Source organism: Psammomys obesus, unplaced genomic scaffold, assembly GCF_907164565.1.
Source record: "Psammomys obesus unplaced genomic scaffold, mPsaObe1.curated_primary_1811, whole genome shotgun sequence".
Taxonomy (NCBI): domain Eukaryota; kingdom Metazoa; phylum Chordata; class Mammalia; order Rodentia; family Muridae; genus Psammomys; species Psammomys obesus.
In genome coordinates this window covers 8050842-8066492 of record NW_026596244.1, presented here as the reverse complement: position 1 = coordinate 8066492, position 15651 = coordinate 8050842, and the positions used below count along the sequence as shown (strand labels likewise).

The following is a 15651-nucleotide window of genomic DNA, read 5'->3' as shown; positions in this document are numbered from 1 at the left end:
TCAATACTTTTAATCATAGCACTCCAGAGGCATGTCTCAATGAGTCTGAGGCTAGCCTGGTGTACACAGTGATTTCCAGGCCAGCCAGACATAGATAGATAGATAGATAGATAGATAGATAGATAGATAGATAGATAGATAGATAGATCCTGCTAAATATAAATACATAACCTGCTCCTGACTATCACCTATTCAGTCACCTATACGTACGTTCCAAGAAAGACCATTTGGTATTGCCATTGACTTTTAAACTTCTATATGGAAAAAAAAAAAACTCATTTGGGTTCCTCCTGGTAGGAACTAGTGGTCGTTAACTGATTTTCAGTTGATTCTTATACACATTGATGTTATTGCTGATAAAAAGTTGTTGTACTGAGGTTAGAACCCTCAAGAGTAAGCTGAACAATGAGAAAATTTTCTAATAAAACTAGGAGAGTTGCCCAAAGCTACAAAAGCACAAATCACATCACAGAAACAAAAGAAAGATTGAAAAGCAATGACTTCTCCAATACCAAAACTCTACTGAATCAAAGATATAAAAATGCACAAAACATCAGGTGACCATTTCAAGGGCTTGGTAGTAAAAGTTCTCAGTGACCTCACAGAGGGTAGAAACAAGCAGATGAATTAAATCTAGGATTTAGAGAGGAAAGTCATCAGAACAGAGGGGAAAAAACGTGGTATAGGATGAGAAAGTTAACACTGTATAGAAAAACATAAACGTATGAAAGAAAACCTCAGCAAAAGAAATTAAGATTTTTTTCAAAAAGAACAAATAGAAATGTTAGACCCAAAAAACTCAGTGAATCAATATAACTCTGCAGAAGCATCACCAGGAACTTGACCAAGCAAAACAAAAATGAAAACAAACAAACAAAAACTTCTGGGTATAGAGGACAAGATCAGGAAATATTACATTTAAATAACGATAAGAAAAAATAGTCAGCACAGCCACAATGTCCAAGAACTCTGGGATATAATCAAGAGCCCAAACCTAAGAATCCACAGGATAGAAAAAGAAGCTGACAATAACTAATTGCATAGTCAATCTATTCCATAAAATTATAGCAAATCTAGACCAAGAATGGACATCCAAAAACAATTGTCATTTAAAAGTCCAAACAGGCATGAACAGAGAAAAACCTCTCCACAACATATTATGGTCAAGATGTCCAAAACAAACAAACAAACTACAAAGCAGTTTGCAGATACGGCTGAGCAGAACATTGCGCTTGCAGAGGACTTGAGTTCTGGTTACCAGCATCTTTATGGGGCAGCTCACAACCACCTGTAAGTCCAGCTTCAGGCCATCCCGGTCACTCTCCCAGCCTCTACAGGTATTCACATGCCCATTCACATACTAATACAAGAGACACCCACACATGCATATAAATAAAACATTTTAACCAAATAAATTAACGGTCACAAATTCTGGTAGGAATGTGAGCAAGAGGAATGCTATGTACTTTTGGTGGGATTATACAATGATATAGTCACTGTAGAGTCAGGATGAAGATCCCTCAACAGTCTGAAAATAGAACTACCATATGACCCAGACACATGGCTTGCGAATTTATTCCAAAAAGACTCTTAAGTAGACACAAAGATACTTGCACATCCATGTTTATCGCTGTAGTTGTCACAGTAGCTAGTGGGAAAAGCCTACATATCCATCTAGATAAATGGTTAAAGAACATGATACATATGGAATTTTATCTAGCAATTGTGGCATTTGTGAGAAAAATTAATTCAATGGGATATTATGTTAAGTGAAAAAAGCCAGATTCATAAAGACAAATACTATGTGTTTTTTCTCCTAAATAGAATCTTATTTGCATTTGTGAAGTGTGTGTGTATGTGTGTATGTGTGTGTGAGGGTGTGTGAGTGCTATGAAAGTAGAAAGTGGACTATGAGAAGGAGGAAGGGATCTTCAGGGGATGGGGAAAGATAGTAATAGCACACATGTGATATCAAAGCAAAAGAAAGGACCACGTGGGTAAAGGAAAGGAACCAGAAGGAGTGAAGCACGTAATATGGAGGAGGACAGAGCAGTCAAGGTATAAATAAAATTAAGTATTATGGCATATATGTATATATCTTATATATCATATAAGCTAATGAGTCCCATTATCTTATATGCTGAGCTATAAAAAAAAAAAAAGAGTAGATTCAAAAACAATTGGAAGCCCTTTAAAATTTCCCAAATTCGTCATTTATGCTGATGGATAACACAGAGACCTGTGAAAATGCAATTAGGGTGTGGATCAGCAGTACAGCAAGTGCTCAACATGTGTGAGGTTTAGATTCAACCCTCATCACACACACACACACACACACACACACACACACACACACACACACACAGTCAAGAGCAAGTGCTATACGCTATACTCTGGTTCATATTATTTTCTAAATACTCATATTCTGAAAAACTAATGAGAGGTTGAGTTGGTCACTCAGACCAAAAAATTAGGCAGCTCCATCCTAATTCCATGCACTAGCAAGTAAGCGCTCTGCAGTGCACGGAGCCTTTTGTTAGGTAGACACACTTCACAGACTTAGGAGGTAACTCTAAAGCAATTCCTGTGCTCATAACTGCCAGATACTCAGTTTTTGTTCGGAAGAGGCTCCTCCAATTACAAATTTTAATCATATTTTTTTATTTCTCTGTTAAAGATTTAAAGAATTTAATAACTAACAAACTAAAGCCAGGCTTGGTGGCACATGCCTGTAGTTGCAGCCCCAAGAATCTTATGCAGAAAGATCATGGGTTTGAAGCCATCCAGGGCTGCATGGTTGAGACTGTGGTTTCCAAATAAATAAACTAGATAATCAACCGTGCTATTCAAAATTTCCTGAAATAAAAATGCACTCTATATTCATGACGTTTATGATATATTTCAGGAGTTACAGTTGGTAACACATGTTATAATTATGTCAACGTGTTAACATGGACTTTTCTCCTTACTTTCAGGGTAATGAGGAAAAACAAAATTAATCACTTAAGTGAACATGCATTTACACACCTCCAGAAACTAGATGAATTGTAAGTATAACTAAATGGGTATTAAGATTCCCTTTTTCCAGTTTTACTTCATATTAGTTATATATTTAAGAAATATGAATTTTCTCTTTCCAAACAGTACTTATATGCGCCATGGTCATAAAACAATTCAGACAGCTTACAAAAGCAAATGCAAAATAAAGTATAAAATAAATAATTGACGTAAGTTAGATAAAGGAAACGCAGCTTCAGACTAAGAATAAGACCAGGGTAAAGTTAATAGATGAAACACAACCTACACTGTTCAATTTCATTTGCTCCAAGGAGGCAGCCTATCTGCCCTTACATTTCCCAGAGCGTTCAGTGGAAGAAACCACAAGACTGACAGACACCGTTCCCCTGGAGCTGACGTGAGCCTGGACCCATAAGGAAATAAAGCACTGCCGTGGATAAGATTCCCATTCACAGTAGAGGAAGAGAGAGGGGATCTGACACGCTGACCGCTGCGAGCGTTTGTACTCACTCTCGTGCACTAAGCCACACACAGACACATATAATGAGTTCCAGAACAGCCAAGGCTATACAGAGAAACCTTGTCTCAAAAAACCAAAATCATCATCATCATCATCAAAATTGGTTAAGCAACTGACACGTGACCACGTCTTTCCTCCTGCCTGTCCTCCTGGAGGGGGTAGGAGAAGTTATGTTTTCCTCTGTAGCTCACAATCTTATAAATCAAGCTCACTGGGACTTTTCCTTCTTTAAAAGAAGCTGGAGCCTTTCTCACATTGAAGGGTCAGAGCCTGTGCTTCGGAAAGGCCCTTATACCTGAGGAGAGGTCATGTTAGCCATCCCCTCTGCACATATATGTCCTGCCCAGGAGAATATGAGCCTGAGCTTCTCTCTGAAAGAAACTTGAACCCCAAATGACATACTTTGAGGTAATCTTAAAAAACCTGGACAAAAGAAAAATCAGGGCTTCAAATCAAGTCATAAATAAAAGGAAAAAGAGGGAAGAGTAAGGATGAAGGGACATCATGCATACAGTAAATGGAAATTTTAGTCTGTCAAAGCCACATTAAATACCATCAATGATCTGTCTTCAAGAAAATATGGAGTAGAACTTTTAAAAGATGAGGGAGCAGCTTTTTAGGTCGATGCTGGCTTTGAACACACTGTGTAGCTGGGGATGTCCATGAGCTTCTAATCCCCCTGCCTCTACTTCCACATATTGGGATTATAGGTGTATACTACCATGCCTGATTCAGGTTAAAGTATTTTTATGCCTCCCTATTTCGCTCCCTCTTTTAAACCTTCTTGACTTTATGGGCCTGGAGGCAGCGCTCAGGTGTAGGACACATGCTGAGCAGGAAAAGGTCTGTGAGTTCAAATCCCCACACCAAGGAGACACCTTTTGGTATTTAATCCAACTCAGCAATGGCACTATTGGACAGTTGTAAATGTTTTTTTTTTTTTAATGGACTTTCTACCAGTGAATGAAGTCTCTGGAAAACAATATGACATGCTTGCAATTGTTTCCCTAGGGATTTAGGAAGTAATAAGATTGAAAGTCTTCCACCGAACGTATTCAAGGATCTGAAGGAGCTCTCACAATTGTAAGACATTAAGTTCCCACTTGGTTTCTTTATCTTGTTTTCTAATTGTGGTAAAATAGACACAGCATTGAGCTGCCCTTCTGTTACATTGGAATCTTCCATATCGTTGCTCAGCTCTCACCAACATCCACCTCCACGGTTGTTTAGTCCAAAGCTGAAACCCTGGGACCATCAAGCTCTAACTCCACACTCCTGCCCAGCCCTGGCAACCACCATCCTACTTGCTCTCTCCAGGTCATAGTCACCATTTTGTGACTGCCTTACTTCTCTCACCATGCCCACAAGATGCATCAATATTGTGGCATGTGTCAGAACTCCGTTGGATGTAGGGCTGATACTAAAATCCCATCCACTGTGTAGAATCATCCTCCAGTGGGTGGACACTTGGGCTGCTTCCAGCTTTTGGCTAGGAACGATGCTACTATGAACACAAGTGCACAGATTCCTGTCTGGGTGTCTGTTAAGTTATTCTGGTTCTATGCTCCTTCTCAACACACAGCAAACTTATATATACCTACTGAAGGCATCATAAAGCAGAACTGTTCCTTTTAAAGGTCATTTAATTCACTTACCCTATCAACTATTGTAACTTAGGATCCAATGCATTGCAGAGCATCAGTTTTGTATTCTTGAGCTTCTATGGCTGGCTGAGAGCTGAAACACACACTGTATCATATGACACTGCACTTATTTGGTCTGTGCAAGCCCTAACTTTGTTGTTCCTTTTTTCAAGACTGCTTTTGCCTCACTCAGGATGATCTTTTCTAGTTCCATCCATTTGCCTGCAAATTTCATGATGTCCTTGTTTTGAATAGCTGAATAGTATTCCATTGTGTAAATGTACCACAACTTCTGTATCCATTCCTCTGTTGAGGGACATCTGGGTTGTTTCCAGATTCTAGCTATTACAAATAAAGCTGCTATGAACATAGTTGAGCAAATGTTCTTGTTGTATACTTGAGCATATTTTGGATATATGCCTACGAGTGGTATAACTGGATCTTGAGGTAGCACTACTCCTAATTTTCTGAGAAATTGCTAGATTGATTTCCAACATGGTTGTACAAGCTTACATTCCCACCAGCAATGGAGGAGGGTTCCCCTTTCTCCACAACCTCTCCAGCATGTGTTGTCACTTGGGTTTTTGATCTTAGCCATTCTGATGAGTGGAAGATGGAATCTCAGAGTCATTTTGATTTGCATTTCCCTGATGACCAAGAACGTTGAACATTTATTTGAGCATTTCTCCACCATTCCATAATGATCTGTTGAGAATTCTCCGTTTAGCTCTGTACCCCACTTTTAATTGGATTATTTGGTTTGTTGGTGTTTACTTTCTTGCGCTCTTGCCATTTGGGCTCCTTTGATGCCTTAAATGAATACATGGACATTAATATGGACTGAGGTTTCCAATGCCATGACAAAGAATATCTTTCTTTTCACTGCTGTTGATCTAGCCCATTTTCTGCTACCATACCAGAATACTACAGCCTGGCTAAATTATAAACAATAGAATTTTATGTGGCTCACTGTTTTTGAGGTTAAGAAGTCCAAAAGTCAAAGTCAAGTCTAGTGAGTTTCAATGTCATCCTTAGCTACACCCTGGCTCTAATAAATAAATTAGCATTTTTAATGAATGGTAATTCTGAGAGTGCTTTGTATATATATTGGCCACTTGTGTGTCTTCTTTTGAGAAATGTCCTCGCAGGTTCTTTGTCTGTTTCTTAATCAGATTGTTTTTTTACTATCGCATTGAGTTCCCTCTGTCTTTTAGCTATTACACCATTTCCTGATGTACACTGTGCAGAGGTAGGGAGCTGCCTCAGTGGTAGAGTGTGTGCTTACTGTCCCTAGAACAAAACAAAGAAGTGGAGGAAGACAGAGAAAAATGGAGAGAGTGCTTTTGCAATCATTTTTTACACGTTGTAGGCTTCTTTTATGGTATGAAAAGGCTTTTGAGTTTAACGTGGTTCTCTGTGGCTCTTGTCACTTTTACTGTCTGTATTTTGGAAATCACATCCAAAAGAAATCATTTGCAGGCCAGTGTCATGGAGGTCTTCCTCTATGGTCTCGGGTCTTACATTTAAATTTTCCAACATATTTTGAGTTGTACTATATTTTTTGATAAATGTCTCAAATTCATTCAAAGTCAAAAAATATATTCTCTTTGCCCAAGCAATGTTTAGGAATAACTTATTCCTTCTCTTTTAATTTAAAAAAAAAACAGGAATATTTCGTATAACCCAATACAGAAAATTCAAGTAAATCAATTCGATTGTCTCGCCAAACTCAAGTCTCTGTAAGTATATGCTATGCGGTTTTACTTCAATACTAATAGTATACAAGCTCTCAATTTCTTATTTATAGCTCCACAAAAATATATGAGTCCTTAATGGACTGTAGACTGATAGGAGTTACTTCCATATCATGCGTTAATAAGCTAAAAAGTAAATGATTATGAACCTCTATGTCTGTCTGTGTCACCAGGATTAAGATACTGACTTGTGCATTTCTGCTCTCTGAACATGTGGGGCATATTGATTGCACCGTCGACACTGGCTACTTAAGATTTACTATAGGCATCTGTCCTAGTTTGCTTTTCTGTTGCTGTAATAAAACACTGACCAAAAACAACTTGGGGTGAAAGGGTCTATTTGGCCTACAGGTTACAGTCAGTCCATCATTGAGGAAAGCCAAGGTGGAATCTAAAGGCTTGAGGCAGAAACCATGAAGAAATGCTGTTACTGGCTTGCTGGTCCTTCAAGATCAGTCATTAACCAAGAAAAGGCTCCCATAGATATGACCACTAGCCAAAATATTGGAGACAGTTTTCCCAGTTGAGTTTCCCTCTTCCAAGGGTGTCAGTTGACAACAAAGACTAGCATCCTTTCCCTAAAATGGAACTTTCTAGACTATGTAAATCATCACACACACACACACACCACAAAGACAAAAGACAAAAGTTCTGTTAATGTCTAATTGACTTTAAAAGATAAGGCTATGTTCATCTTATTTAACTATTTTGCAGTAAAGTAGCAATTTATTTTTTTTAAAAAAAAGTATGACTTAAAAGGCATTAGAAAAAATTAAAGATGTCAGAATAAGATTGTATGCACTTATTCTACAAATGTTTGCTGACAGACATTGTATTGGGAACTGTGAAGACTTTGAAGGAAAGAGACGCTTGTCCATAAATTGGGGAGGTGTCTAGGTAGGCAGAGTCTGAGCATTTCGTCTAGAATAATGGTAACTAAAGGCACTTTAGTACACTTTCTTTCACAAAAATAACTGTTTTCTTGTGCTGTGGATGGCGCGTGTTCTTTTGACTGTTACTTGGTATTTTTAGCAGCCTAGAAGGAATTGAAATTTCAAATATCCAACGAAGGATGTTTAGACCTCTCATGAACCTCTCTCACATGTAAGTAGATATTTTCTTGCTGCTGACCTTGGTTTTAATCTTTGTGTCCCCATATAATACAGCCAAACTAAATGTAAGTAAACTATTTAAAATTTGTACTAATTTGCTTCTGTATGTTTAGTATTTGTTTCCCTCTTCCAAACTGTATGTTGCAATGTTAAGGCCTTGAAAATATGATTAACTCCTTCAGGCACAGCCTTCGTGAACAGTATTAGTGCCCCTGTAAAAGAGAATTGAAAACCAGGGTGGTTTTCATGAATAGTATTAGTGCCCTGTAAAAGTGAATTGAAAACCACCTTTAATCCCAGCAACTGGGAGGCAGAGATAGGTGGATCTCTGAGTTGGAAACCAGACTGGTCTACATGGAAAGTTACAAATTAGTCATGGCTTCATAGTGAAATCCTGTCTCAAAACAAAAATGAGGGGCTAGAGAGATGGCTCAGAGTTTAAGAGCATTAGTTGCTCTTCCAGAGGTCTCGAGTTCAATTCCCAGCAACCATATGCTGGCTCATAACCATCTATTATGACATCTGGTGCCCTCTTCTGGCATGCCACATACACGCAGCCAGAACACTATATAATAAATAAAATAAATAAATAAATAAATAAATATTTTAAAAATAAAATAAATTTGAGAAAGACTAGAGCTAGTACATCGAAGCCCTAGGTTTAATGGATTCCCAGCAAGAGGGAGGAAGAAAGGAGAGGGGAGGGCATGCTGGGTAGGGAGACAGCTCAGTTGGGGAGCGTCCTATGACAGCACAAGGACCTGAGTTGACCAGCACCCATGTAAGCTTATAACCCTGTGAGCCTATGATCAAACTGCTGGAGGTGGCCAGAGATAAAAGGGCTTGCTGGGTGACCAGCTGAGCTCTGGTTTCAATGAGAAGTTTTGTCTCAAGGGAATAAAGTGGAAAATAAAAGAGAAAAACTTCCTAACTTCTCTTTGGGTCTCCACCATGAATGCATACACAAAAGAGGGAATAAGAAAATTGAAAGTATCAAACATTAGGAAAGGAAAGAAGAAAGGGAGTGGGGGAAAGGGGAGAAGAAGGGGAAAAGAAAGAAGGGAGGGAGGGACAAAGGGAGGAAGAAAGGAAGGAAAAAAGGAAGGAAGGAAGGGAAGAGGGTAGGAAGGAAAAAAGAAAGGGAGGGAGGAAGGAAAGGAGGAAGGGGGAGAGCCTCGCTTGCACCATCCGCCTGTGAGGGCACAGTAGAAATGTGCCAGGCAGCAGCACTCCACCAGGGTACCTAAGCTGCTGGCGCCTTGACCTTGGACTTCCCAACGTAGAGAACCGAGAAATGAATGTTTATTGTTTAAACTCCCAGGCTATGAGATTTGTCAGCAGCCTAGATGATCTCAGACCATCTAGTAGTCAATAATTAACTTTTAAAGACTGACATCAGTTATACAGATTTTTAGTTTTCCACACTCTGATAACATTTTATGGGAAGAAGGTCAAATACCAAAAGCCCCAGATGTAAGAAGGGTCTACTCAGTCTTACGAAACACACATCTCTAATAATACTCACAGGTGCTAATTTTTACCCAACAAGATAGCAATGTGTACCATTTGTGTAAGTGCCACCAGATGAGGATATAAGAGTGTATGTAAGTAATATAAAAAAATTACAAATAGGGCTGGGGAGATGGCTCAGCAGGTGAAAACGCCTGAGCCTAGATCCCTGGAGCCAAAGTAGAAGACAGAACAAGTGGGGCTGTGATCTCAGCACTCCTTAGGGGGGGCTAGGACATAGGCGCAAGCTTGGCAGCCAGGCATCCTGGAATATGAAATGCAGCAACAAACAACAAGAGAGATTCTGCCTCAAAAACAAGGTGGAGGGTCAAGACCAACACCTGAAGCCATTCTCCAACACACACACAAATGCTGTGGCACACATGAGTCTTCACTCAATCAGATATTTACACACATTTCACACAACACACACATTGGTTTGTAGCCATTATTAATTTTTCATTTTAAATGTTTGTATATAATATGGATATGTAATATAAAATTATATATAATATCTAAACACATATTTCAAAATGATATAAAAATAATTGCTACAAATTAATGAAGGTGGGAGAAGTCTTCTCCAGAAAAAAATTGTCCCTAATGTCAGAGAATGACTGGAGTAAGTGCATGGATGAAATGGTGACCTTTGTAAATTCTATGCAGTGTGTCTGGTTTTGTATTGATCATATGCCTTATAATTATTTTGAGTTGATTAGCATAGCAAGCACTGCCCCTCTCTTCACACTATGCTAATTTTCAGTAATTTAGAAGTGTCTTGTCAGCCACTCTGTAATCTTCCTTGCACTGTAAGTCTAACACAGGACATTGTTTCTGCTTGCCATGATTCCTCAGAGGCAGAGCTTTTATTAGCTTCCTTGATTGTTCAAAACAAAACAGTCTGACCAACAAGAACTGAGTTTGTTGAAAGAAACCAGTGTAGCTCACAAAATCTAGAAGTAACTAAGAGAAGAGCCTGAATTGGGCAGGATTCATGGGAAGAAGAGTTGAACAGTGGTCTTACCCAAGCCCTGCTGAAATAAGCCATTCACATGCCATCGACAAGGCTCAGGGTTCCTCTTGGGTTATTTGCTAGAGGAGGGCTTCCATCAAGCCTCCACCATGATTCCGTGGCTGATGCTTCCCTCTGAAGAAATAAAGGCACATTATTGCTAACAGATGACTCTATGCTAAGAAGCCAAATTAGCAAACAAGTAACTGCTGAGGTTCTGTTCATGACAGCAGTTTAGCCTCAGACTCTTAAGCACGAAGAAACAGCACAGCCACCCTTATACCCTGCTCAACCCATCGTAGCTCACAGAGAAACGTAAAAAAAACAGATGCACATATCAGCAACTGCCCTCGCCTTTGGCAAGACACAAAATAGCCAATCCACCTTATATCGCTTACTACTGTAACTGTTTATACTATAGAGATAATTGCTGGTTTTCACCATCACTCTTTGCCTGTGAGGCAGATTGATGCAGTCTGAAGTCCAATCTCTAGTATTACTAGGAAATTTCCTATCACATAATTTTCCCCCATTGAAGATTTATCTCCTATTCTGATGATGCTATCACTGGTTTCATGGTGTTCACTAGAGAACTTGTTCCTCATGTCTAAACGTACCCAGTAAGTGGCACTCGTGTTGCTGCTGACACACAGTAATTCTTGTTTATCCAGGTGATGTCTTTATCAAATGAAAAAATTCGTTTGACATTTAATTCTTAATCGTGTTTCAAATTCTAGTGTGGGCAATAGACGTGGTTAGTAGTTATTGCTAATAACTTAATGTGATGTTATGTTATAACTTCTGTAACAGAAAAACCATGGAAGCAGCAAAGAGAAAGAATTTAATTTCCCCCCCTGGGAGCCAAGCAGTAAGCCCAGCTGTGGCAAAGCTATGGTTATAAGGGCTTCGTAACCATGTGTTTGTACCAGTGGCAATCAACCTCCCTAACGCTGCAACTCTTTTTAACAGTTCTCATGTTGTGGTGACCCCCAACCATACGATTATTTTCGTTGCTGCTTCATAATTGTATTTTTGCTGCTGTTACAAATTGGAATGTGAGTATCTGTGTTTTCTGACGGTCTCAGGAGACCCCTGTGAAAGCGTCATTCAGCCCTCAAAAGGGTTGCAATCCACAGGTCGAGAACCACTGGTTTCTATGACTGAATTCTGGAAACAGCCATTGAAAGCTTCTATGGCTAATCTCTTGCTCACAAGCTAACCATTTGTGCATACGCTAAAACATGTCTAACACACATTCTTTATGCCTGCTTGTAGTTCGGACCCACACAGTCTTTTACTGTAAAGTCAAATGAATAAGAATTAAATTTTGAACTTCAGAATCATGAGTGATTGGCTAAGGAAATGTTTTCTATTCCACTGTATCTTACATGAAAACACTTTCTACAGAGAAAATGTTGGAAAAATGTTGAAGAAAAATATCAGTGATAACACTGACTTAAGTATATGCAACTTTGTTTCCTCTTTGTACATCAGATATTTTAAGAAGTTTCAGTACTGTGGATATGCACCACATGTGCGCAGCTGTAAGCCCAACACAGATGGGATTTCTTCTCTTGAGAACCTCTTGGCAAGCATCATTCAGAGAGTCTTTGTCTGGGTTGTATCTGCAATTACCTGCTTTGGAAACATATTTGTTATTTGTATGCGACCGTACATCAGGTCTGAGAACAAGCTGCATGCCATGTCGATCATTTCTCTCTGCTGTGAGTATTTCCTGGTTACAGAGGAACTAGGCTTGAAATGTGCACAATTGTTGCTATTAGAAAATAAATTTTGTGGGGCTGGAGCGATGGCTCCACGGCTAAGAGCACTGCTCATCTAGAGGACCAAAGTTGGGTTCCTAGCACCCACAGGTGGTGGCTTACAGCACCTCATAACTTCAGCTCCAGGGACTGCCACATCTCTGGGCTCCAGAGGCATCTGCAAACACGCGCACACACCCATGTACAAATTCAGGTGCACACGCACATAACAAAAATAAGAATAAAATAGTCCAAAAGAGACAGACAGAGAGAGAGGAAAAGGCTGAGAGATGAATCAGCAGTTAAGAGCACAGTTAATTCTCACAGAGGACGCAGGTTCAGGTCAAGCACCCACATGGTAGTTTACAGCTATCCAGTTCCACTTCTGAGGGCTCCTTCACCCTCTTCTGACCTCTGTCCACACCAGGCACCCACATTATACACCTTCTTACATGGAAACATACTTATACAATAAATAAATCTTAAAAGAAAATTTAAGAGAGAAAATAAGTTCCATGAGTCTTAGAATTATGAGATTTAAAATCTTCCTTCTTTTTGTTTATATGGTATTTCTGTATTTTCTACAATAAAAAATAAATCACTTTAGTCGTAAGAAAATTAGTTTTTAAACTAAAAAATTTAAGGGTAAGATAAATGGCTTAGCAGCTAAGAGTGACTATTTTACAACTGCGTGTAATTCCAGTTCCATGGGATCTAGTGCTTTCATCCAGCCTCTACACATGTGGGAACACACGTGCGTGCGTGCACACACAGACCACACCACACCACACAAATAACAACAACAACAACAATAATAATGATAATAAAGTTCAGTCATCTTACACGGGTTAAGGAGGCTTCCCTCACAAGAATTTTCTCATGAAGGGCGTGGCTCACAAGGCATCTTCCCTTATAACGCCAGGGCTGGAGAGATAGCTCAGAAGAGGAAGCACTGCTTTTGTAGAGGACCCAGGTTTGGTTCTCAGCACCCGAAATCATGCCGCTCACAACCACATGTAACTACAGTTGCAGGGGTTTCAACACCCTTTGGCCTCATGCACCTGTACACATGCGGAGTACAGAAACTGATAACATAGGCATACATGAACCAGTGCACACATGCCTCAACACACACACACACACACACACACACACACACACACACACACACACAAATGGTAGAATAAAGAAATCTTTTTTTCAATCTGAATGATTTTACTACAAATGAAGTTGTTGCCTTACACATATGAGCTCACAAAGACTGGAGCAGCAAGCACAGGGCCTGCACAAGTCTGCACCAGGCCCTCTGTGTATATTACAGCTATTAGCTTAGTGTTTTTATGGAACTCTCACAGTCCTGTATTTTAAGGGCTGTGAGAATGAGTGGGTCTCAGACTCTTGTGTCTGTTCTTGGTACTCTTTTCCTCCTGCTTGGTCGCCATGCTCAACTTCAATATGATAGTTTTTGCTTCATCTTATTATGTTTTATTTTGTCATGTTTGATTGTTAGAAGCCTGTTCTTTACTAATGAAAGACAGAAAGGCAGTGGTTCCAGAGGAGAAGAGAGAAGGAGAGGAACTGGGAGGAATAGAGGGAAGGGAAACTATAATCAGGATATATTGTATGAGAAAAGAATCTATTTTCAATAAAAGAAAAAAAGAAAGAAGCCATTGCCTTTCATGGTTACATTTTAACACCCAGAGCTGCTTTTGTGGTTTGGCTTAAGTTGTTCAACTGTGACACGTGACTGTAAAGTATTGTGTTAAATGAGAACCACAAAGACAAATGAATGAAAAACCACACTTCGCAAAGGATGAAGCCTGGGTCCCAAAGCAGAGGATGCACCTGTAGCCCCTGAGGCAAGTCAGGAAGTCCTCCACAAGATGCCCACCACCGCATGAGTGGCTGCATTTGTATTCCAGACACTGCTCAAGGGCTGGGTTCTAATTTCTTTTCATTGCAAGCTGTTGTTGGTTATAAAGTTGGTGTTGAGCTATATAATGTTTATTATATGTCCTATAATTATTACAGCAGTGTTATTTAACCCACTATCGCAATTAGATTTTATAACACCTGTTGGATTTTATAATTGTCTTATTTACCTTGGGCTGGGCAGATATTTCTGCCTATGCTGTCTCAATATCCTCACCACCCACCTCCCAGCCCCCATCCAATGCCATCCACCTTAACCATCCGTATTTGGGCTACCTTCCATCCATAATCGTATCAACACTTGTTTCTATTCTTCATCTGGGCCTTTCCTTGACATTACTGGAGTCCTTCCTCCCTGCCCATGTGATTCTTTCTCCACACTGACCCATCCTCTTTTTCTGTCTGTCTATTCTTTCCCGTGATTCTCCAGTTCCCAACACCTGGGAACCTTAACCAGGCCTACCTCATTCTTCCCTGCCCAGGTTTTAGGTCTTTTAAGCAACCAATTAGGAATAATGTTGTAGGCAGGTTTACACAACAAGGAAGAGGCAGTAAGCAGATCTTGAGGGCCAGTAAGTAGCATCAAAATATAAGCATCAGACCAACCCCAACAGCAAGCTGTGTGAGAAACAAAACTCACAAAATGTTTACAACTTTAAAGGTCAGCTTCAAAATTCTGAGTCAATTTCAATTTCTCTATGCAATGCTAGAAGATAACTATATTGTTAAAACAAATATTAGAATCATTGTTCAAGAAGAAAAATTCGTGGAGTCTTACTGAGTACATTAGACACATTTCAGACTAAACCCTGTGCAGAGGTAGTTAGCTGGCCAACACAAAGCTCAATGGTCTTTGTAGACTTTCGTCTCATACTGCTCTGTTTTGGCTTTTTTTTTTTTTTTTTTTTTTTTGGTCTTATTGTTCTTTTACTTGTATTTTTGGGTTGGATTTTAGTTTTGTGTGTGTTTCTTGGTTGTTTGTTTGTTTGAAAGAAATATCATGGAGTTGATGGATGGGGGTTAGGATCTGGGAGGAATTGAGGGAGGGGAAAGCATAATTAGAATAATTAGAATCTATGGTATAAAAGTTTTTTAATTAAAAAGAAAAAAGACTTCAAGGAGCTGGAGAGGTGTCTCAAGGGTAAGAGCAATGATGCTCTTCCAGAGGACCCTAGTTCAATTCCCATAACCCACATGGCAGCCCACAACTGTCCATATCTCCAGTTCTAGGGAATCCAATGTCCTCACACAGATATTCATGCAAGCAAAATACCAATTCACATAAAAAATTAACATGGAATCATTTTTTAAAAAGGACTTCAAAAAAATAAAATCAGCCTTACGACTCTAAAATTCTAAAATCACATCTATGATTTCAAAAAAAATCT

General features: G+C 39.4%; 1 protein-coding gene across 3 annotated transcripts in view; it reads left to right on the top strand.

The window, feature by feature from the left end:
- Nucleotides 1–15651, top strand: part of Rxfp1 (relaxin family peptide receptor 1) — a 101641-nt gene that overhangs the window by 78049 nt on the left and 7941 nt on the right. For all 3 annotated transcript variants that reach the window (XM_055596693.1, XM_055596695.1, XM_055596694.1), the window contains 5 exons: nucleotides 2976–3047; nucleotides 4550–4621; nucleotides 6849–6920; nucleotides 7968–8039; nucleotides 12063–12292. In XM_055596693.1, the coding sequence (XP_055452668.1) occupies nucleotides 2976–3047; nucleotides 4550–4621; nucleotides 6849–6920; nucleotides 7968–8039; nucleotides 12063–12292 (518 nt within the window). The remainder of the gene's footprint in view (nucleotides 1–2975; nucleotides 3048–4549; nucleotides 4622–6848; nucleotides 6921–7967; nucleotides 8040–12062; nucleotides 12293–15651) is intronic.